The 22,198-nt window shown below is 40.5% G+C and overlaps 1 protein-coding gene across 1 annotated transcript; it reads left to right on the top strand.

Moving 5' to 3' along the window:
- The first annotated feature begins 417 nt into the window (after positions 1 to 417).
- On the top strand, positions 418 to 15,275 carry LOC117393417 (neuronal pentraxin-2-like). Its single transcript, XM_033991543.2, has 5 exons — positions 418 to 858; positions 3,667 to 3,925; positions 4,613 to 4,857; positions 11,644 to 11,823; positions 15,048 to 15,275. Exons 1-5 carry the CDS (start codon positions 418 to 420, stop codon positions 15,273 to 15,275), a joined length of 1,353 nt encoding a protein of 450 aa, XP_033847434.1.
- The last annotated feature ends 6,923 nt before the right edge of the window (positions 15,276 to 22,198 follow it).

Consider the following 22,198-nt stretch of genomic DNA (forward strand, 5'->3'; position numbering starts at 1 on the left):
CAGCACCACTCACTGGCTCCAGCCAAGCGCAGAGGCTGCGCTGGGACAACTCTCTTTCTCTCGACACAATGGAGATCTGATATTTTTATCAACACATCAAAATCAGTGAACTTGCTTCAGCTAAGACAGAGGGTAATGCGCTCTGCGCTTCTTTTTACGGAGAGTAAACTGTCCAAAGTAAGGTTTGACTTTTATTAGGATATCAAACAGTAAGAGTCAAGTTATCTGACGCGTGATTGATGGATATAGCACTGAACTAATAAGTCGTATCTTTTCCCATTGTTTGCGTTTTATGTTGCCTACAGTTGCTGAGGCGCTCAAAACGAGATCAAAGTGGTGTTAACATTTTAAGGAGTACAGGGGGAACACGAAGCTACTCATTGAGAGTTCCAGTCGGACGTGGTGCGCCTCGTCGGGATGCTTATACTCTTTGGGCTTTTGTACTTGGGGAGTGGACAATTGGTGCGGACTCAAGATGCCACAGGTAGCCGTTTCGTGTGCAATGCCATTCCTCCTGGCGCGGAACCGGGTTGTGGATACGGTCAAACAGGGAACCGCATCCCGAGCAGTTCCGTGGAGGAAGAGCTTCGAAACACGATCATCCAGCTCCGGGAGACCATCCTGCAGCAGAAGGAGACTATAGTGAGCCAGCAGGGCACTATCAAAGAGCTCAACTCCAAACTGGCGCGCTGCGAGGCAGCTACAGATGACTCCCAGAGCAAGTCCCGAGGTCAGGGCTCCAGACGCAAAGACTACGGCAAGAACACGATGGGCGACCTGCCTCGGGACCCTGGTGACACCATCGACCAGCTGGGCAAGACCATGCAGAGCCTGAAGGGGCGGCTGGAGAGCCTGGAGGTAAGCGCGCTCACGCGATAAAATGAAGCGCGCCATTACAAACCAGATACATGTATGGTTCCTGCAAATTGTGGCAGCCAGGAGTCAAAGTTAAATGTAAACGTGGGCTTATCCAAATCCTGCTGTCTACAGTCATTGCAGAACTTCAGCTGTTTATGTGGGGAAAAAGATGCAAAGATTAAAACAAAGCACAGGAGGATTTGTCCAATAAAAAGTGCCATAAAGTTTGCCAAATGTTCTAAACACTTAGAGAAATCAAGCAGATAATGAAAGCTGATCTCTATGCTCAAATGCTGGCCAACCATTAGACCTGGTTTTGCCCCGTACTCTCACAGCTCTGCGCTTCCAAGCTGCAGCCATAAGCCAGCACAGCAGATATGTGCTAAGATGTGTGAATCAGTGGGTTATGTGAGATCAAAGGGTCACTTAAAGGACCGATCACAGCGGGAAAAGCTGATATCATTAGTCATTAATGAGGACTGAGACACCAAATCTAGTCAGAGGTGATGGGAGTGTGCGTTACGCTTGTGCTGTGGGGATTTACTAAGCAACTCTGAATAATGCATGAGCCTGTGTGTATGTGTGCATACGTGTGACTGATCTGCATACGTTTTATCAGCAATTATAATGTGACTAATTTTTTGCAGCTGATAAAAGTAAATCTCACCTAAATTAAACTGTAAATTGAATTATGTGTATCTCCTAATGCATCAGTGAGCTCTTTTGGTCTCCTGCTGCCGATTTGACGAGCATGGTAATTCCACAGAGATTATATTTACATGAATTAAGGTCACCTATAGCTACAATAGCAGCTTTATCTCCAGTGCCATAGCCAGAGTGGAGTACATTCTTCACCATCTGACCTCCACGTGCATAAACAACTACACAATGCTGCTTACTTCAACACAAGGTTATTTTGATAGATTTGCTGCATTGCTGCTGTAGTATATCTACTCTCTATCTTTTCTTTAAGAGCATTTCTCGTTGATTAGGGCCTATAATACCCAGATCAAATCAGGCCTCCTCTGCATCTCCAAGGATGTATGTTATATTGCATTTTAATTGTATAGTTATTGATCTGCATATGCTTAACCTAATGATTATTGCGAAGGCTGCAGTTGCTGATAGTATCCCTGCAGGACCTCTCTCTCTCACACTAATCAGAACCATCTGGACCTCACACTTGGGACATAGGGCTGTGGTCCAGGTGCTTTTAGTAAACTTGATAAGAAAGTGTGAATTTTGAACTAGTTGTAGTAGAACCATGATTGCACTAATGATACAAAATATGTCCTCAAATGGATACGATTTTTGCACAGTAACAATAACTAAATATTGAATATGTGTGTGTATTCACTACACACACAATTCAGATATTGTATTGAGGACCTATTGAAGGTGTACTATGCATTTTTCTGGTGAGTGTCAAATCTGTATGCTTTGTCTGGAATGTTCCACAGTAAGTCATTAAACTTGTGCATCTTGCATTTATTCAGCTGATGAGATGCCATAAGTTTAATGTCTTACTGTGGAAAAGTTCATGCAAAACAATTACATCTCCACCTTTAGCGTACCTTTAACCTCAAACAGGTCCAAACAGGGATGACACTGTGTCCTCTACATTCACAACCAGCACCATGCACCAGTCCTGATGTGAGCTCTGACGTCACACGGCACCTGTCCCTTTAATACCTGACCCAGGCGTGGGGTGTTTGGACGGTCACCAATCACTGTCCTCTGCAGAGTACAGGCTGTCTTCATCTGTTACTGCTCTGTCAAAACTCTGCTCAGAAAAGAGTTTGGCAACTCAAAAGTGTATATTTTACTTCAGGAGCAAGGTGGGCAGTCACAGTAATTGCAGTTGAATAAGTAGTCAAAATAAGAGGCATTGAAATACTCAGTTACTTAGTAATGTTGCATTCAAGTTTTATACATTTGAAATAGTTTGTGAGGCCATGGGTTATCAATATGCATACTTCTGTTACACATGGGCCAGGTTGTAGAGTTGGTTCAATTTCCTCTCACTGGAGGGCCCTGATCACATTATTTCACACATGCAATTTCCTGCAAGCATCTGCCGGAAACACAGAAAAAGAAACTTTTCACTTTTTAGACTGTACGTAATTGGTTAGTTTTGCTGTAGACTCATAGAACTATGTTTGTATGTTTTATCAAAGAGAGAGACATTCAAGGTTTTGTTGCATGGAAACAAAAGAAATGTTCACAGTGTGCTCTCCAAAAAAATGTTTTTAAAGAGGCTTTTTAGTAAAATCTAAAATTATTTGTTGACATGAGTTTGTCATGTTTAATAAAAAAAAAAAACATACTAGTAAACCTATTTGCTTAAACTTTGAACTGAACTTGAACTAAATTTTGAGTAATTCACAGTGCCATGAAAAACATGCATTTTTACTGTAATTTGGCCTGATGGTGTTTCCAAGGAGAAAGATAAGTTTAATACCATGTAGTGGAGCATTCCAGTCAAAGCAATAACATCTCCATGGAAACAAGTAGGTGGGGGGCCCTCCACATAGTGTACCTTTTACCCAAACAGCAAATTTGAAAGTTAACTGCAAAATGAACATTCTTCAGGTAAATTTTTAAAATACAAGTTTCTACGTATATAGTTCTGTTAATTTTAGAGTTTTGTATTTTCTAACAAATGGGTGGTATGGTGTTATACTATTCCAAATCTGGTCATCGCTTAAAGTTTGACTTTTCTTTCCTACTTAAATTTCATATACTACACATACTTCAAACATAGTGAAGCTATCATTAGAGTCATTTTCTTTGTCTTGTGCCCTTCAGCAGCAGAGTCTTCGCCTGCCTAACTCCTCCTCCAGCGTGTCCCTGTCCCACAGTGTGTCGTCCGCCCTGGCCCCCCTACCTCCTGAGCTGAGGGACGTGCTCCGACAGAGGCTGGGAGCTCTGGAGACACAGCTGCTGCGCAAAGTGGCCGAGCTAGAGGAGGAGAAGAGCCAGCTGTACAACGAGACCGCCGCCCATCGGCAACGCACCGAGAATGCCCTCAACGCTCTTATGGAACGCATCACCGAGCTGGAGAAAAGTAAGTAACCATAACCATAAATGTGCGTGGTGCAGTCATTACATGTGACAGTGACAAACTATTCTTTTTAGTTTAATTTTTTTTTTTTGTCTGGTTTTGGCTAGATTCTAGATTTATTCTTAAAATTGTTTGGGTCAGGAGGCCACAATTTTATAAGGTTTATTCCAACATTCAAAATGGTCACTTCAGTTCTTGAGCCAAAAAAACCCCCAATATAATTCCAAGCTTCTGTTTGAGTGACATGAATAGTAGTATGAGAAATCCCAAAAGACTTTATACCTTTATTAAAAAGAGATTCTGTAAAATACTATTTCTCTGGGCCTTATTGCATTCAATTACGATCAACATTTGTGTCAGTGCCAAGTGGATGTAGTCTTCACAATGAATTTGGACATTGTGGATGTGATCTGTCAGCTGGAATACTATTTCCCCAGTTGAATGATAGCACTGCAGCACCAGGTGCATGTGAGCAGACCCACAGCGGACCCACAGAGACCAAGAGAATATCCATGCTCTCTCTTGTGTTATTCCAAAACTGGATATGGGGTTTGAAATCAACAGGGGAGGCGCTAGAACTACATGCCATTCCTAAAACCAACAGTGGCACATCTTACAAACTTTCAAAGAAGCGTTTTGCCTATTTTCAGTGCATCAAGCTAACCATATGTTTCCATTGTCTGTCAACAGATAATAATGCCTTCAAATCACCTGAGGATTTCAAGGTGTCCCTGCCTCTTCGTACTAATTATTTGTATGGACGGATTAAGAAGAGCCTTCCGGAAATGTATGCCTTCACTGTCTGCATGTGGCTCAAGTCCAGCGCTAGCCCTGGCATTGGAACCCCCTTTTCCTATGGTGTCCCAGGACAGGCTAACGAGATAGTCCTCATCGAGTGGGGCAATAATCCTATAGAACTTCTTGTTAATGATAAGGTATGTGATCTAAATATCTCTATAGCTCAAAGTGGTGGAGGGTTTCCAAGAGACCAAAGTGTGTGCATTGCTTTTGTGGATGTACAGACATTTACATCCCTACTGGCTTGAATGTGTAACGTGTAACTGCAAGATTGGCGGTAGCGTAGTATGGTTACCACAATATGAAGAACTACTTACTATTCATCTAAAAAAAACACATCAATAGTGCAGTTAAACCAGGTGTCATCATTACATTCAGAAATTCATGTGCGCCTATCCAACATAATGATTTCAGTAAATGTAGAGCATGTCACTGAGCACGAGGACATGAATAGTATATGTTATTGGTGAAATGTAGCACACAGCAGCACACTGCTAAATGCCAATATGTACATGCAATGAGAACTTATGGTGGGATACAGAATTACTGGCTATCAGCTCTGAATACATAAATCTGCACCTTATTAAGATTTCATATCATTGACCCACATTCAACATTTACCCACGCAACCAAGAAAAGTAACTCATTATCGGGATGTGGAAACTGCCTGTAATTAGACTATAGGTCTTTTGCTGATATAGAACAGAAGAACACACATTCAAAATGTTAAAGTGCATATGTGCACAGGTGTTCATGTTTTTCTATTACTTGGCTTAGTGGGATAGCACCTGTAATAAATATAGTTTTACATCAGTTAAATGGCAGTTTGTGGGTACATAAAAACAGGAAGTAATGGAGAGTTCTAAAACAGAATACCTCTACGTCATCACCAATGAAAATGCAATCAAAAATGCAGGTATAATTTACAAGCAAGGGATACATTTTTCTGAGAGATTAAACACTGATTTAACAAACTAAATATGTTGTCATCTATGTTTATTTGTCTAATTATAAGTATCATGTAATTTTAAGTTTTGGCCCTTGTTTACATTATGGTTGCTAGGCAACAGTACTGGAATTACCTGCTGCCCATGTCCAATCAGGAAGTAAATATAATAAACCTGAAAGTAAAAATGTATAAATTCAATAAAATTTAAAAAGTACACAAAACCAGATAGGCAGTGAAATGAGTGAAAAAAGTGCTCTAACCTGTCACATGCACTTTAACTGATCAAAAGATCTCACTTACAGTGTGGGGCAAGGACAACAAAAATGTAAACGTTTGGTTAAGAGCATTTTCCACAATTATTAAGTATTATTAATTAACTTCAGAGTAAAAATTCTTCAATTATATCACCCCATGCATTGCTAAGTGTTATTTGAGTGGGTTACACCACATTTCCTCACCAACTTATTTACACAAGGCTTTATTGGCACATTGCATAGGTCCCCATACATGCATTATACATGTGAGCAAGTCAGACAGATTAGAGAAAGATGGCGTCAGGAAAAGAACCGAGCGAGTGAAGAGAGGAAAGCAGAAAACGAGGAGTCTGCAGTGATGGAGTCGAGGAGAGGGAGAAGGAGAGATCAGAAGGTGCTGGCCGTGTAAAAAGGAAGTTATAATGCACAGAGATAGAGTGAAACAGAGCGTATGACCAGGAGGCTGGATAAGTGATATGATATGAGTTGAACTTGTTGGCACTGGTAACAGGGTCCAGGGGAGCAGATTGTTTATGCGCTTCATTTGGATGCATACTGAGTGGGATGAAAGAGGTCTCAGCACTATTAAAAAGTGCACCACTGTCTGGGTTTGGTGGGAACTATGTGTTATTTTTCAGCAATGGAAGACCCACATTGATCTTGCTTCCTTAGTAATATATTATATTGTTATTGATTTATTTTTATTTTTAAAGCCTGGTGTGATGGCAACAGTTTAATCTGGGGCTCACGAGGCTTTAGTGTCCTTTTGTGTGTGTAATCTGTTAAACTCACTTACAGATTTTTAGCATTATAGCACATGGCTATGCTGCTTGTACTTTTGTTACTGTTTTAAATAACTACCCCTTAATCAGTCCTAATAAAGCATGAAGAAAGACTTAAGTCATAATGAAGAAATGTATTTATTAATAATGACTGGATGATAACTACTTAATTAAGGGGTTAGGAGGGTTAGGGTATGAACGGAGTTTAAATCATCTTAAACTATTTGTGGGCTGCTCTAATAAGCACTCAGTGATATTATTATAGGAGCAGCAACAGAGACACGCTGCACACCCGCTGTACTCTCATTTACATATGAGTTTTGTGGCAGAAATAATGGGCAGTTTCCAATAGTAAATTATTTGTAACACACCCACAAATTGTATGTGCTTGTGATTGTATGTGATTACTGAGATATGCAAATGAAACAAAATACAACTCAAGGCATGTTTTGATGAGGATGCATGATAGCATGGTTAATAAAAGAAAGCCGACAATATAGGACAGGCTCTTAACATCATCAGGTACACACAGACCCTTTGTTGGTGGAGTTGTACCTCTGTATATTCATATATTTGATAGAACCAAGCCAGGGATGGGTGCTCATCAGCGAGCATCTGGTGACCATCATAGGGCCATCATCCAGTGGTCCTACCACCTGCAGGAGTATTCGTAAGTGGCTGGAGCAGAGAGATCTCTGAGGCACTCAAAGGCAGGAAGCCTCAACAACCAGATCTCCAGACGTGAAAGGTTGAGCGTTACCAAATAGATATAGTTAGTCACACCTCTAGCTTGGGCTGTGAAACTTTTACTCTCCACTTCTTTGGGGTTGCCCGGGAGGAAGAGGTGGCAGTCTGGTGTGGGCTTGCTTATTGTCCTACAGCTCACCCGTCATGTGTTGGATTCACCCCAGTGAACCCCAGTTTACAAAGAGTCCCTGCGCCTTTGGGTTGGAGACAGGTCTCTCACAGTTGTGCCAGCAGTGCAGCTTACCCGGCCTTCTTGGAGTCCCTGGGAGGGGTACTAGACAGTGCACCGACCAGAGACTCCATTGTTCTACTGTAATCATAACATCAAGTTCACATGGGAAGAAGCCAAGGAGAACAAACTGACCTTTTTAGATTGTGCAGTAATAATAGGAGAGGACAGACGACTCCAGGTAGAAGTTTACAGGAAGCCTACACATACGGACCAATACCTGCTGTTTGACTCACACCATCCACTGCAGCAAAAACTCAGAGTGATCCGGAGACTACACCACAGAGCTCAAGTGGTGCCTACAAACACAGAGGGAAAAGTGAAGGAGGAGCAACATGTGGAGAAAGCCCTCTCTGCTTGTGGGTATCCAAAATGGGCTTTCAATAGATCTAATAGAGCTAAAAAACAGGACAACAGGGAATCTGAACCCAGAAGGAGAGGTGTCACCAGTCCTTACACTGCGGGTGTGTCTGAAAAACTTCAGAGAATCTTCAGCCTGTATGAGATTCCTGTCTTTTTCAAACCCACAAACACTCTTAAGGCAAAAATTGGTTCACCCTAAGGACAAAACCCCAAACCATAAACAAAGTAATGTAGTCTACTCCATTCAGTGTAGTGAAGAGTGCAGTGACCGTTACATTGGAGAAACTAAACAGCTGCTCCATAAGAGGATGTACCAACACCGGCGGGAGAGTTCCTCTGGACCCCAGTCCGCTGTGCATCTCCATCTTAAAGCCACTAACCACTCCTTTGAAGATAGTGAAATTCAGATCTTAGCCAGAGAAAAGAAATGGTTTGAGAGAGGAGTTAAAGAAGCTATTTTTGTTAGGAAAGAGAATCCTTCCTTAAACAGAAATGGGGGCCTGAGACATAATCTCTCCCCCATCTACAACTCCATCCTCAGACCCAGAATAATGAGAACAATAGCAGGGTCATTAAGGGCTGAATAGGATTGTTTCAGCTGAAACTTAAGACAATAGCTGTTTACAGTTTCAGTGTAGTTAGCCCCTCCCCTCAGATAGATTTAAAGGCAGTGGCAACCAGCATTCTGACCAGAACTGAAGAAGCGGCTTGGATGAGCAGCGAAACGTCTTCACTCCTACAAGATTTGTCCAGTTGACAGATTTAACTTCGTTGTTTGCGATGGAACAGACCTGGACGACTGAGGGTCTACACAGACATGTTCTACTGGAAGACTTTAACCCCCCTGTGAGCATTTAAGTAACACCTGGAGAGAGGTGATCGGGAAGAATGGCCTCCCTGATGTGGTGTTCTATTAATGGACTTCTGTGCTAGTCATGGTTTGTCTATAATGAACAACTATGTTTGAGCACAAGGGTGTTCATCAGTGCATGGGGCACTAGGACATCCTGGGGCCGAGGTCCACGATCAAATTTGTTGTCATGTCGTCTGACGCTCGGCCAAGTGTCTTGAACTCAGGTGGTTCATGGGAGTTTGCCCAACCAGCAGTGGTAGGTAGAGACATGCACATCCCATAAAAAAGAGTTTGCCCAAGCATGTGCTTTGTGGATCTGGAGAAGGTATTCAACCCTGGCTAAGGGCTGTCCAGTCTCTGTATGACAGGAGCTGTGTTCACACTGCTGGTAGTAAGTCAGACCTGTTGGACTCCTCAAGGGTTGCCTTTTGTCTCTGTTTGTTTTCATTGTTTTTATTTCTAGGCACAGTCAGGGGCCAGAGGGGGTCTGGTTTGGGGACCACAGGAGGAGAAGGAGCAGAGACAAAAGGCAAAAGGCGATTTACCGGTCAAAAGGATTTTTCCTCTGTGGGTGGTGGCTGGACTCTCCCTTAGAGATAGGGTGAGGAGCTCAGTGACACGTGTGGAGCTTCTAGGAGAGCCACTGCTCTGTCACATCAAGAAGAGCCAGTTGAGGTGGCTCATGCATCTGTTCCGGATGTCTCCTAGACAGCTCCCTGCAGAGGTGTTTTGGGCATGTCTCACCAGGAGGGGGCCTTGGGAAAGACCCAGGACATGCTGGAGGGACTATGTCTCTTGGGGTCCTGCCAGAGGAGCTGGAGGAAGTGTCTGGGGTGAGGAAAGTGTGGGAGTCCCTGGTTTGATTGCTGTCCCTACAACCTGGCCTCAGATAAGTGGAAGAAAACGGATGGAAATGGATGAAAAGCCTTTATTAAGTAAGCACAACTTTATCTGCATAGTGAGTGTAAAAGTGTGTCTTTGTGAAAATGAGATCAGCTGCTCTCATTTGAATAATGAATGAGTCATGTGGTTTGTAGTTGCCTTGTGGATACAGCATTGTATTATCACTCACTTTGTTTGCAAACTATCCCAGCTGTCGCACTGTTGGGAAGATTGGACAAGAATGCAATTTACTAAAAAACCCAAATCTTGATGCTGCATGTATTTTCTTCAGCAAAAGCCCTCGTCCAAAATTCCCGGAGGTTCACCACTGGCACCTGGCATCCATAACTAAGTAAAGGTTTTTGTAATCAGTACTGAAATATTATGGCTGTTCATTACTTTTACGTGAGACATCCCTTTCCTATATTACATCATTAAATAATTAGTTACCCTAGTAATATTTTCCCTATGGATTATAATGTCATTGACTTAGTGTTTGATAAAATATCAGCTTGTTTTTCTCTGATGCACATAAAAAGCACAATGCACAAAAAGCTGGTGGGCCTTTGAAGGATGTGTTGATGTCACCTGGGAAATCTAAATTTTACATGCAGTCCACGGGCTCAGCTGGAGCATTCACAAATAAGAGGCCTGATGCTTTGAAGCCCTCACCAGCCTAATTGCCGCCCATGTCGCTAACATACCCCAATTAGACTAGAGCCCCTGCACTTGTTAGAGGGTGAATAGTAATAATATACTTATAAACAATTTACTCAGGCACTGTCTAAATGAATGAGTTGCTTTTATATGTACATTTGCTTTTGCACAAATTGTAAACATCTGCAACTTCTGATTATATGTTTTGTTATACGTAAAAAAAATAGCACTGCCAAATACAAAATATAAAAGGCTACTGGAATCACTACTGTATATGGTTAGGACATAATAACTTACTATGGTCTGAAGAATTATTGATTTGAATGTCGAGATGTTCTGGTTGGTTCTCCCCACTCAGTCTTTAGGCTCTGATGGATTCACTGCTATTTTAAGCCTGTCCTAGACCACACAAACCTAATTACTTATTTTATTAACCCTTGTACAGATAATTAATGCACACAGAAATGTTCCAATGTCAGGCCTATTGTACTGTATATATCTTTATTCACCATGACCACGCTTACATACCCAGAGAGGTCCTGGAAGATGTATTTATATAAAATAAGCTTATGTCAGACCAATTGCAGAATGTTGGCCACTGCTCTGTCAATTTGCTCCAAGTCTGATGGAGGAATGAATTAATAAGTAACAAAAATATAAGGCAGTTTGAGTAACGTTGAAGTGAAACTTATTATTGCTATTGGGAGTTGTAGTACTTCAAGAAGTATAGATGTTTTTGTTATATGTTTTATTCCTGACGACTGTACAACTGTTGTAGTTACTCCATGATTTTAGTATAAACAGAAAGACCATTAATAGCTATTTTCTGCTTAAGTAGACCCTGATTTCTGTATATATTTTTTAATATTTTAAGTGACTTGACTGACTTGAATCTTGTTCTGCTTGAGTAATGCAATGAGAGAGGATAAAAAAAACTATATTCAAAGAGAGAGAGAGAGAGATGTGTGAGGTGAGGGACCAGTGTGCCAAATCCGATTCAAATCACTGCTAAAATGTATTTACACAGTACTTTTCACTTCTGTAGCACTGAAACATGAATATGGTAATCAGAGAAGCCTTTGAAAACACTAGCACTAAATCCACTCTCATCACTGTTCACTTCTGTTACACTTGCTTCATCACAAACCTTGGCCCAGTGCCCTTTTGTCCTGGTCTCACCTCATCTTGCCCTTCTGCCCCTCCCCAGGTGGCCCAACTGCCCCTGTCTGTGAGTGACGGCCGCTGGCACCACATCTGCATCACGTGGACCACCCGGGACGGCTTCTGGGAGGCGTACCAGGACGGGGAGCGCCTGGGCACCGGGGACAACCTGGCCCCCTGGCATCCAATTAAACCAGGAGGGGTCATCATCCTGGGCCAAGAGCAGGTGAGCATGCGTTAAGAGCATGTGACAGGTTTTTAGAGTTTTCTCATTTTATTTGGCTTGGTGGGATAGTTCCGAGGTTAAGTATTTATCATAGTTTGTTCTGTTAAGTAGTGGTTAATGGGAAAAAGGCTGAGAAGAAAAATACAAAAATACAGGAAGTACCAAGGAGTTAACTGAGTACGTCTGTTGTAGAATAAATTGTAGTTGCCCAAGAGTTAAAGAGAGGAGGCATGACATTAAGTTTGTTTGGGATCCAGAACCCAGGACAAGAACCCTCAAGACATTGTGATAGTATTGTCCACTCCAGCCCAGTCCAGTCTGGCTTTGCTTCCACTTTGCTTTTATACATCTAATGACATAGGTAAGGCAGTGAATGCTGTTAGTCCAGCACAGCAGCGCAACTTCTCTATGTCATTCATCCAAAATGCTTGGACAATTTATGAACAAGGAAGGCATTTTTTATTTTGTTTAATGATTGTTTAATGTTTGTTTAAACCTTCATTTAACAAAATAAAAAAGTATTATCATCTATTTTCAATTGTCTAAAAAATAGGCAATATATATAAATATAATCATGTTAACTACCAGTCAAATGAGAAGTCTAACCTGTCAGATGCACATCACTTTAACCACAGTTGCTTTCACCCTATTACCTCATTTATCTAGCTCTAAACAGCACCAGAACACCCTTGGGTGCAGGTTTAGTGGGTCATTTTAGCAATTAGCTCATTGACAGCACCATGTATACACTTATGAAACGTACAGTGAAATATACCCAGAGGTATGCCATCAGTTTGTACCACATCTGCTTCGGAGTTTTATGGGGCTGTCACAAACTCATTTTCACTCAGGTAAAAGTTTGTGCTAATTAATAGTCAGTGTTGTTAGGCAGTTTGATGGGAATGAAATTGATTTATTTTAATTTGCAAACTCCTCCCTGAACAGGGAACAGGTGTTTTTTTGGGGGGAAGTGGGAATTAGACTGACAGGTAGAGGAAGTGTGGAAGTGTGAGGGTGCGAGAGGAGTGAGGGGTAACTGAAAGTGAGCAACTGCCACCTGCAGCGTTTCATGATGAAGTCTCACAGATAGGTACTGAAACAAAGCACTTTACTTTTGATTTTGGCATGATACAAGTAGGGATAGTAGACCAAAGATATGAATTGGAGCATGGGTGGCAGTTTAGTTTGTATGCATTAACCCATGGACTAAAAGGTCACTGGTATAATAATGTGGCTGTTTATAGAACACTTCTTTGATGTAAAGCACTTTAAAAGAAGAAGAAGAAGAATATCTGATTCGGCTCAGAGGAAAAACAGACAGTACTCAACAATAACAACAATACATGTACACAATAGATGTACCATGTATTGTGACAACATTGTGCAAAAAAGTATGTATATTTACAGAGTGCCCTATTCAGTTCGTTTGATAAGCTCTGCTTAAAGAGTTCCACAGTAGGGTCCTCTGTATTAATCCACACCACGCTGAAGTTTATCAGCAGAAGAAATGATACGAGGGAAACGGAGTTTGAGTGTGTGTATACGAGTCCAGGCGTGCTGGAGTAGGTGGAGCGAACGTGTGTTGGCTGCAGAGTCTCCTACCACATTAGCAGTATCATTCATGTAGCAGTGGTCCGTTGGACATTGACAATTGAAACCTTGCTGTCCGGTAAAATCCAATCCAAACAACCTGGCCTGTACAAGACATTCCAGTTTTCAGCATTTCATTAACATTATTGCAATGAATACATTCTAGATGTACATCACAATGGTACCATAATGAATTCATAAATGCATAGTATTAATGTCATTAACTACTCAAATAAAGCAAGTGTTTGTAAACGTATAGTCCTTCAATGAATGAATGAAGTTTTCGAGTTGCTATGGTAACGGAGCTTACAGGCAGTATGTTAGAATGTACAGAGAGTGTAAATGTATATAATCATATTTTATTCATAGATTTTATACGCTAGGTTACATATGTACCTTCTTTGGTAGAGGGTCCACCACCTGCTTGTCTCCATAGAAAATGTATTGCTTTGCCGGTAATGTTCCACAGAATGGCATTTAACTTATCAAACTCCATGGAAACAAGCTGGTGATGTTCACAATAAGAATACATGTTGTTCAATGTACTTTTGTGCACCACCTATAAATGATCAGATGTAACATGTAAAAAACATGTGTGGAATATTCTAGGCAAAAGAATTATATTTCCATGTAATTCAGGTGGCGGGTGGCAGACCCTCCACTAAAAAAGTTACACAGTACACACATAGTGTAAAAGTGGGGTATAAATTAAGACCATTATAGACCTATGCCTGTGTAATCCCTCAGTCGTCCAGGTAAGGCCCATAGTCTAAACAAAGAAAAACATAGGAATTGCCACTATGCTAATAGGTGTGAGAGTACTCATTAGGGGCCTGAAGGATTATGACTCAGGCACAGTACATTTAGTGTAGCTCATTAGACCTAGCCTATAAACAGAAACCGTAAGCAGTAGGTGTTAGTGTCAGTGTAGTTAGCTCCTCCCTACAGGTAGATATAAGGCAGTGTCCACTAGTAATCTGACCAGAACTGAAGAAATGGCTTGGGGCTTTGATGAGCAACAAAACGTCTTCACTCCTACAACTTTTTGTCCGGTGGACAGATTTGAATTATAGACCTTTTTGCTATGGATCAGACCTGGACAATAGAAGGATTACACAAGAACTATGGGCAACCCCTTATAGACCTATATAGTTATCAATATTATTACACAGTACAGAAAATTATTCATACATAAACTGTACAAAATTGAATCGTGGAATGTTAATATTAAGTTGGCATAAATTCTTTGGTTCAGTTTAAGAGGTTTGTCTATGCCGCTATGTAAGGTAAAGAAATACTACAAACTCTTGTATAAACCTGACATTGAACATGTCCAAAATTATCTTTTCAAAGTTTATTCAAGAAGCTGTGTGAAAATGTGCTTATTGATAGCATGACTCACCAGAACCCTGTCAGAACTGAAGGAGCTACATGGATGAGTGGCAGAACTTATTCCCTCTAATAAAAAAATAAATAAATTAAAAAAAAACTTTGGTCCAAAATTTTCTTTTGCTATGGAACTTATGGGATGACTGAGGGACAATGCAGCCAGTCTACCTGTAATTATAAATATGAATGTTTTGCTACTGCTAAATGAGCTAAAATGTCTCTTCTTGTCACCACCATCTCTGTAGGACATCGTCGGAGGCCGCTTCGATGCCACCCAGGCGTTTGTGGGTGAGCTCAGTCAGTTCAACATGTGGGACCGGGTGCTGCGGCCGGTGGACATTGTGGGCCTGGCCAACTGCTCTGCGTACATGCCCGGGAATGTGGTGCCCTGGGTGGATGCCAACGTGGAGGTGTTCGGGGGCGCCAGTAAAGCTCCTCTGGAAATCTGCGAAGACCGGGCATTTGACTCATAGAAAAACACCAATGAGACCAAGAAGCTAGCTTGTGTCGCCAAGTTGGGAATGCAAAACACAGTGATTTTCCTGTTTACTGCTGCTGCTAAACTGAAAAGGGTGCAACATTTGTATTATTTTTACATGGTCCAACAGGCAACGTCTTAAGAGAAAACGCGCAGTTGCATCAGAGTACTGTACATGCTGTCATTTCCTCTTCTCCGGATTTGCTTTCATAGAATCCTTATTTGAAAAAAAAAGATTCTCTCATTCTTTCTACTGACAACACTGCACTGTATTCAAAGCAGGCACGAGCTGGAGCAAAGGGCTTTGAAGTGCCGTGGATCACTATTCCTGAGTTACATTCTCTGCTAATACATACTGCGAGCTTTGGTCCTGTTTGAAGAAGCTATACACAGCGCCCAGAAAGGAGTTCAGCCTGGACTAGACCTGGTTATTCTGGATTTTGTCTGAAGATAAAATAGAAGTCATCTGAAATATGACAATGCATGGTAGTCTGGCCGGTATAGACGTTATGTAAGATTTCACTGTTTTGCTATGGTGACGTGGTTGGAGAGATTATAAAGCCGTGTGTTATTCTGGAAAATCTACGCTTAATACCTCTCTCTCTCTGCCCCTTGAGCAGCTGCCACGTCAAAAACAGATTTTTTTTTTTTACCCATTAACAGGTTAACACTGAAATAAATGCCCGGCAATGGTTGTGTAGTAACCACTCAAACTGCAAATAATGGACTAGTAATGGAGCGATGCAATGGTGAGCCGTTTGTGCAATTTTGAGATGGGATTGATTTAAAAATTATACTGTTATGTTTACAGTATTACTAAGCGATTTTGGAATTATCTTAAAGCTACGCTATGCAACTTTTCAGGTCACCATGGGGATGTTATTGTCTTGCCTGGAAACTTCCATAGAATGAAATTAAACATGCATATATATCTTGCATTAATTTAATTACAGATATGTTTATAGCTCAACAGTCCCTTACGTGAGCAGGGTTGCCTCTCCACAGAGCTTACCTTTAACTTCAACTGTGAAACATTCTAAGCAAAGCAAAGCATCTCCATGGAGACAAGCAAGTGGTGGATCCTCATCCAGAAATGTTACATAGTGTATATTTAAAGGTAAATCATATTGGACAAAACTGCCATGAGGTACTTCTTACATTCATTCTCATTTCAAGCAATCTACCACTGAAGCATTATTGTAAATCTAAATATATATATTTTTTGCTATATAAAAAATGTCAGCAACTAGCCTAGTAACAACACACATTTTCATATATTTTTATTTTTGCATACAAACATGAAAGCCATTCTAAGGAGCATTTTAAAAAGTGAATTGACCAGGTGGGAGACTGGGCTGAATGTTTTATAAAAGTGCACATCAAAATGATTTGCTGTGTCATCCTGTGTCATGTCTTTTAAATTTACAACTGAGACATTTTCTTTCCTGAGATGACTGTATGTGTTGCTTTCTCTGCTCTATTAATTGGTGGCGCAATATTGTTAAAAAAAAATATAAACAATTATGACAAAATAGTTGCTTTGTCTCACTGGTGAATGGCCTTTTTGTGAGCACCATATGTGCTTTTGCTTGTGGACAATGGGAACATTTGGTGAGCTTTTCGAGCCCTAAAAAGATCACAGACGAAGAGGGACATAATGAAATAATGTGTTTGTGTTTCAAAGCCACCTACATGTGCGCTGACCATTCACAGTATGTTTTGCACCTCTCTGCCATGTGGTTGAATGTCTTTTTGCAGCCTAATAAAAAGTTGTACATAAAAGCAAAAAGTTTACTTATTTAACATTTTAATGCTTTTGTTCAAGGCCATTTTCCCCATCACATTTATATGAAAGAGGAGAGATAACGTGTTTTTAATAGTATTCTGTGTGAGTGTATTTTGTAGCGTTGAAGCATATTGCAGTAGTGCCTGTCTCTCATCTGTGCAGTGCTGTCATCAGTGACCCAATCCTCTGAACTGGCTGAGCTCCAGGTGCAAATGAAAATATCTGAGGATTATCAGGGCCACAGCCACAGGAGGGTGGGAGAATGGCTTCTTCATACTGATTGCATTGTGACACAGCAGAGGGTATTTTTACAATTATACCCGGCTATTGTGTGACTATGACCAAAAGAAATCTGACATTAACATGATTAGTTAAGGCAGTTTTACACTAGAGCTATCATCAATGCCAATGTGCATTTAGGCCAGAGTTTGACTTATTGTTTAGACATCACTCTAAGCGTCCCTGTGTAGCTTTGATTCCCCCAGAGTAAAAATGGGAAAATTATCAGATTACTTTCGCAAAGCATATGAGTTTGCAAACACAAGTCCCTTGAGTGGGGAGTAATGACGGAGAAACAAAAATGTTTTTGATAAATGTTTTTTACAAAATTTCCCCAGGGGGAAAAAATTATCTGTACAAACCTTATATAAATGGTCTAGTTTTATTTGATACAACACAAGCTGGGGAACTGGGGTTGGACTTACAACTCTGTGGAACCATGAGTGAACATTATTCAACACAGTAACACCAGGGCTGATCTATGTGTTTAAGGGTGAAGAGACAATATAACTATCTGTGTTAATGATCTTTTTAAAATGAGTCACTTTTTTGGCTTTGGTTAATTACATGTGTGCTTGTGCTCGTTCCATATGCTCCTCTACAGATGTCAAGATATATATCAGTTGATAACTGTAATTATTCATTTCACAGTATAACAAAATATTGTGAAAATATTAGAAAAGCAAAAAAGTAATTTGTACTCAAGCTATATTCCTAAAAAGTAAAACCATGTAAAGTCCTTACTGTTTATGTCCCATTAACGTGTCACATTTTGAACATTTAGTTTAGTACATCTTCTCACATATAGGATCAATAATCATGAATAACTGTAAATGTGTGATGTTTCTTCTTACATTCATTGTAACACTAAGGGTTGTTACTACATCCATACGCTGTACCCACTGAGCATACACTTTCCCATAAGAGGTCTCTCGTTGGTGCGCTCTGAGATTGACAGTGACGCGCACCTGACTAAAGCCTTGTTCTGGGGCTTATGACAAACTGTCCCACATCCCTCCTGCTTTAATTACACTCCCGGAGGTAGGAGCAGCACTGATGGAAGACAAATTACCTTCAGAAGGTGTAGCGCGGCACTAATGAAATCTAACTGAGAGGGGAATTGAACAGAAAAGCGTCATCCAGGAGTGTTACTGATATCATCCGTCTCTATGACAGCCCTAGGATTCCACACAACACTTTCTGCGGGCTAGAGGAGTACATTTTCCGCAGTTATTGAGTTTTCCTCCTGTCCGTGATGAAGTTTGAAAGGTAGATTTGTGAGAAGTCAAATCCCAGAGGGCTTAGTGAAGACGCAATCTCTGCAGTAATGATAACACTACATCACCACAAACAAATTACAGATGCACCGCTGTTGTCCATGCTTTCTCATTGTCCCTAACAAGACAGAGTGCCTATAACTAATCATTTGTCAGCTAATTGGATTGCGGTCCATATATCTCGTTCTGGTTGAGTTTTTGGAGAGCGCCCGCGGTTGGGGAGAATCCATAATTCAAATGAAATGGTAGAGTGTTTCTGACTGTGATCGGCAGGGGGTGGGAGCGGTTGGATTTGGAAGAATAGAGTAAAAATTAAAGTGTCATTCTGCCCCTAGCACACTCCGAACTGAGTCGCTATGGAGCTTCTATCATCTTTGACACTCAGACAGACAGGGGGTTATGGGAGGGGTGCAGTCTTTCTCAGTAATTAAAGGATGCATAGAAATAGTCTTCACATTAAGGGAACTATCTCGAAGGCGAAGAAGTGTTTTTCTTTTTTTTTTTTGGTCACACACTGTTATTCTGAGCCATGAGCCATCACCTCCCTCTTCTCCACATCTCTGCGGTTAGAAAGCCACGCATCAAAGTCTTCCATAGAGCTGCACACTGCTACGAGGTTTTAAATGACAACTTCTTTCCATATCATACAGCGCAGGATTCTTAAGACATTGTTTTGATATACTTTGAAAAGAAAAAGTGAAACAAATATTTTCTGTAAACCAAATAAGATATAGAAATTATACAACACTATGACATAACAACAACAAAGTGTCTTTGTAATTCAAAATTGCCTTTAGTGAATGAATAGCCCTGCAATTACATTAAATATTAAAATTAGGATCCACACATTTTACACCTACAGAAAATAAGCTAAGTTAGAACCCACATTTTGTTAGTTTGTTAAAATTGTAATTTACTTAACAGCTCAGAGCAAAAGTTGTTTCGTTCTGGGTGTGTTTACTATATTAGAGTGAATATATGCAGCAGATCAACATAAGTCTCAAGGTCATACAATTATTCAAATGTTGAGGCCTTAGAAAGAAAATATGATTATTAATGTTTGGCTGTGGAATGTGATCTGTGCCGAAAGGTTACTGGCGAGGACCACTTCCATTTTGTTCTCTTATAAACAAATCAGTGCTTTCTAAATCAAGATTAAGCACAGTTAGGCCACACTTTATTATCTGATGTAACGGGCCTGGCCTCCCAAAGTCACCTCATAATAAACTAGACATGTGACTTCCAATGATGTCTTTATCTTGGTGGAATCTAATCAGATCCGTGGCTCTCCATACACCCAGAGGGACTGTGGATAAGTACATTATCCAGATGATTCCGACCCAGCCAACATCATCAGCAGCAGTAGCAGTATAGTCCATGCCTCCTCCCATGGGCCCAGGCCACCATCACCAGAGTAACAGTGTGATTAAGGGGCGTCATGTGACTATGCAAACGGGATCAACCCACATCTTTTGTGCATGTTAATCCTCACTATTTATAGATGCACCAATACACTTTCTGTTGACAGAGGGCAAGCAATATGTGCAGTTTTTTTCTTCTTTTTTGCTGATTCAAACATGGTGAAATAAATTACAAATGATTCACCAAGGGTATATATTGTTCTGGTTTGGTCCCCGTTTGAGCCCAGTTTAATCCTGATGAAGACTGTTTAGTCCTGATGTGGACTTGGTTTAGTCCTGGTCAAGTCCAGGTTTAATCCCAGTGGGGACTAAAACACACACACATCCTGAGTGTGTCCATCCTTCTGGGGGCACAAATCAGGTCTCCATGACCTGGTAAATGCTTTGTTATGAGATCAACATTAGATAAACAGCATGATTTAAAGTTAAAGGTATGTTCTTCAATTAAGTTAACACTACTTTTAAAAAATCTGAATACAAAAACAATTATTGTTTTCTTACAGCAGTCTTAGTGGATTTAGGAAATATAACGTCTGAACATCTGTAATTTGTTGAAACATTTCAAGGTCACATTTTCAAAGTCTGAATTGGCCACAGGTAAAACATTTTACTGCAGCCAGTCTAATTACCAGAGAATAAATATGATGGTGTTTTAAGTTTAATTTCTAGGAGCAAAAAAACAAACAACAAAAAACCATAAGGCAGAAGGTAGCTTTTCATGGGAGAAATTGGTGCTGTGGATAAATGCTTGTGAAAGACTATTGAATCAATACAATTCCTATGAATGGATTTAGACTGTTGCGGGTGAGTAAACTTTGGCTTGTCGATGTCATTATGAGACTATGCAACTTGTCACTTTCATCACATTGTTTTAATCATTTTGAAATTTAAATTTGTATTCATGTGTAGGTCCCAGTATGAGATATTTATTTCCTGGCACTATAAAAACATGGTAGGTAGTAGAAAACAAATGCTTTGCTGAAGCTAAGAACCGACTGCTGGCTTAAGTTTGTATTTTCACAACGGAATTGTCAAAATACAGCTATTTGTATTTAAGAAAGCACACTCTGAATCCAAAGCACCATGTCTTTTGTTGAGAGATGCGACCTGCAGGTTGAGGAGATAGACAGTGGAGCATGAATGAGCAGCATGATTGGTCCTACACTAGTCTACTGCAGGACTAAGCTTTGTCTCTGATCCTCTGACTCTGAAGACCCCAAAAGATCACCCATGGCAACGAGAAGCTGCAGCAGACAAATAACCAGGTCTGTACGCGGAAACAGTGTCTTGAATGCTTATGAAACGATAAGAGATCAGCAGCCTCACGGCCAAGGTCAGCACTGTAGCCATATCCGCCGGTTCGCTCCCCGTGTGCCCAATTGCATGCTGGGTAAGGCCAAACCAGATGCAAATATGGTCTTGGCATGAGCTTAACTGTTCAAAAGTGGACCGCTTACCATGGAAATGTAAGTGCGCCTGACTGAGCCCATGCAAATCCATGTTCTTGCAGTGGAAAAAGATCTGGTTAGGAATAAGGGGTAGGAGTATATTACTGTGGTATTCAAGGTAACAAAAATAAAGTAAGTAAAGTCGCCTTATGTTTCATTTTTATTTAGTCCAATAATATAGTAAGTCTCCCTCTAAAAACACTTTCATCCTCTGGTGTATGTCAGCACAATGCAATCCACAAAGCTGTGTTTTTTAAGTTCATACACCTCCACTTCATTTCAGTGCTCAAATTTCCTTCACTGTGCAGTTGAGATTATTGCCTTTGTTTTTAGCTTCATACAAACTACCAGCAGATGCAGTCCCAGCAACTCTGGAGTTTTGCATAGATATCTTTCGAGACAATTTAAATACAAAATTACAAAAAGTGAAAAGAAAGGTTGATCCTATTTAAATATGTCACTTTTATCTATTTAATAATTTTATGTTGATCTAAAGCAAAAAAAAAAGACAAAAATGTTACTTTAAAGAGGGGATATTTAGTCTTGAATTGTGTGAAGTGCCTTTGAATGTCACAAAAAGTGCTATACAAGTGTCATGTGTTTTTTTACTATTTCTATAGGGTGGTAACTGCTAACATAACATATTGAGATCACCATGTTACTTTTTATTGTTTTGAAAATTATATTCATTACTCAACATTTCACAT

This window comes from Periophthalmus magnuspinnatus, unplaced genomic scaffold (assembly GCF_009829125.3).
Source record: "Periophthalmus magnuspinnatus isolate fPerMag1 unplaced genomic scaffold, fPerMag1.2.pri scaffold_105_arrow_ctg1, whole genome shotgun sequence".
NCBI lineage: Eukaryota > Metazoa > Chordata > Actinopteri > Gobiiformes > Gobiidae > Periophthalmus > Periophthalmus magnuspinnatus.

Excerpts from the sequence above, each read along its gene's own strand:
- LOC117393417 (XM_033991543.2), top strand. The coding sequence starts at position 418 with ATGCTTATACTCTTTGGGCTTTTGTACTTGGGGAGTGGACAATTGGTG. Across the intron at positions 859-3,666 it reads GGCGGCTGGAGAGCCTGGAG|CAGCAGAGTCTTCGCCTGCC; the intron begins GTAAGCGCGCTC and ends TGTGCCCTTCAG. Across the intron at positions 11,824-15,047 it reads TCATCCTGGGCCAAGAGCAG|GACATCGTCGGAGGCCGCTT; the intron begins GTGAGCATGCGT and ends CCATCTCTGTAG.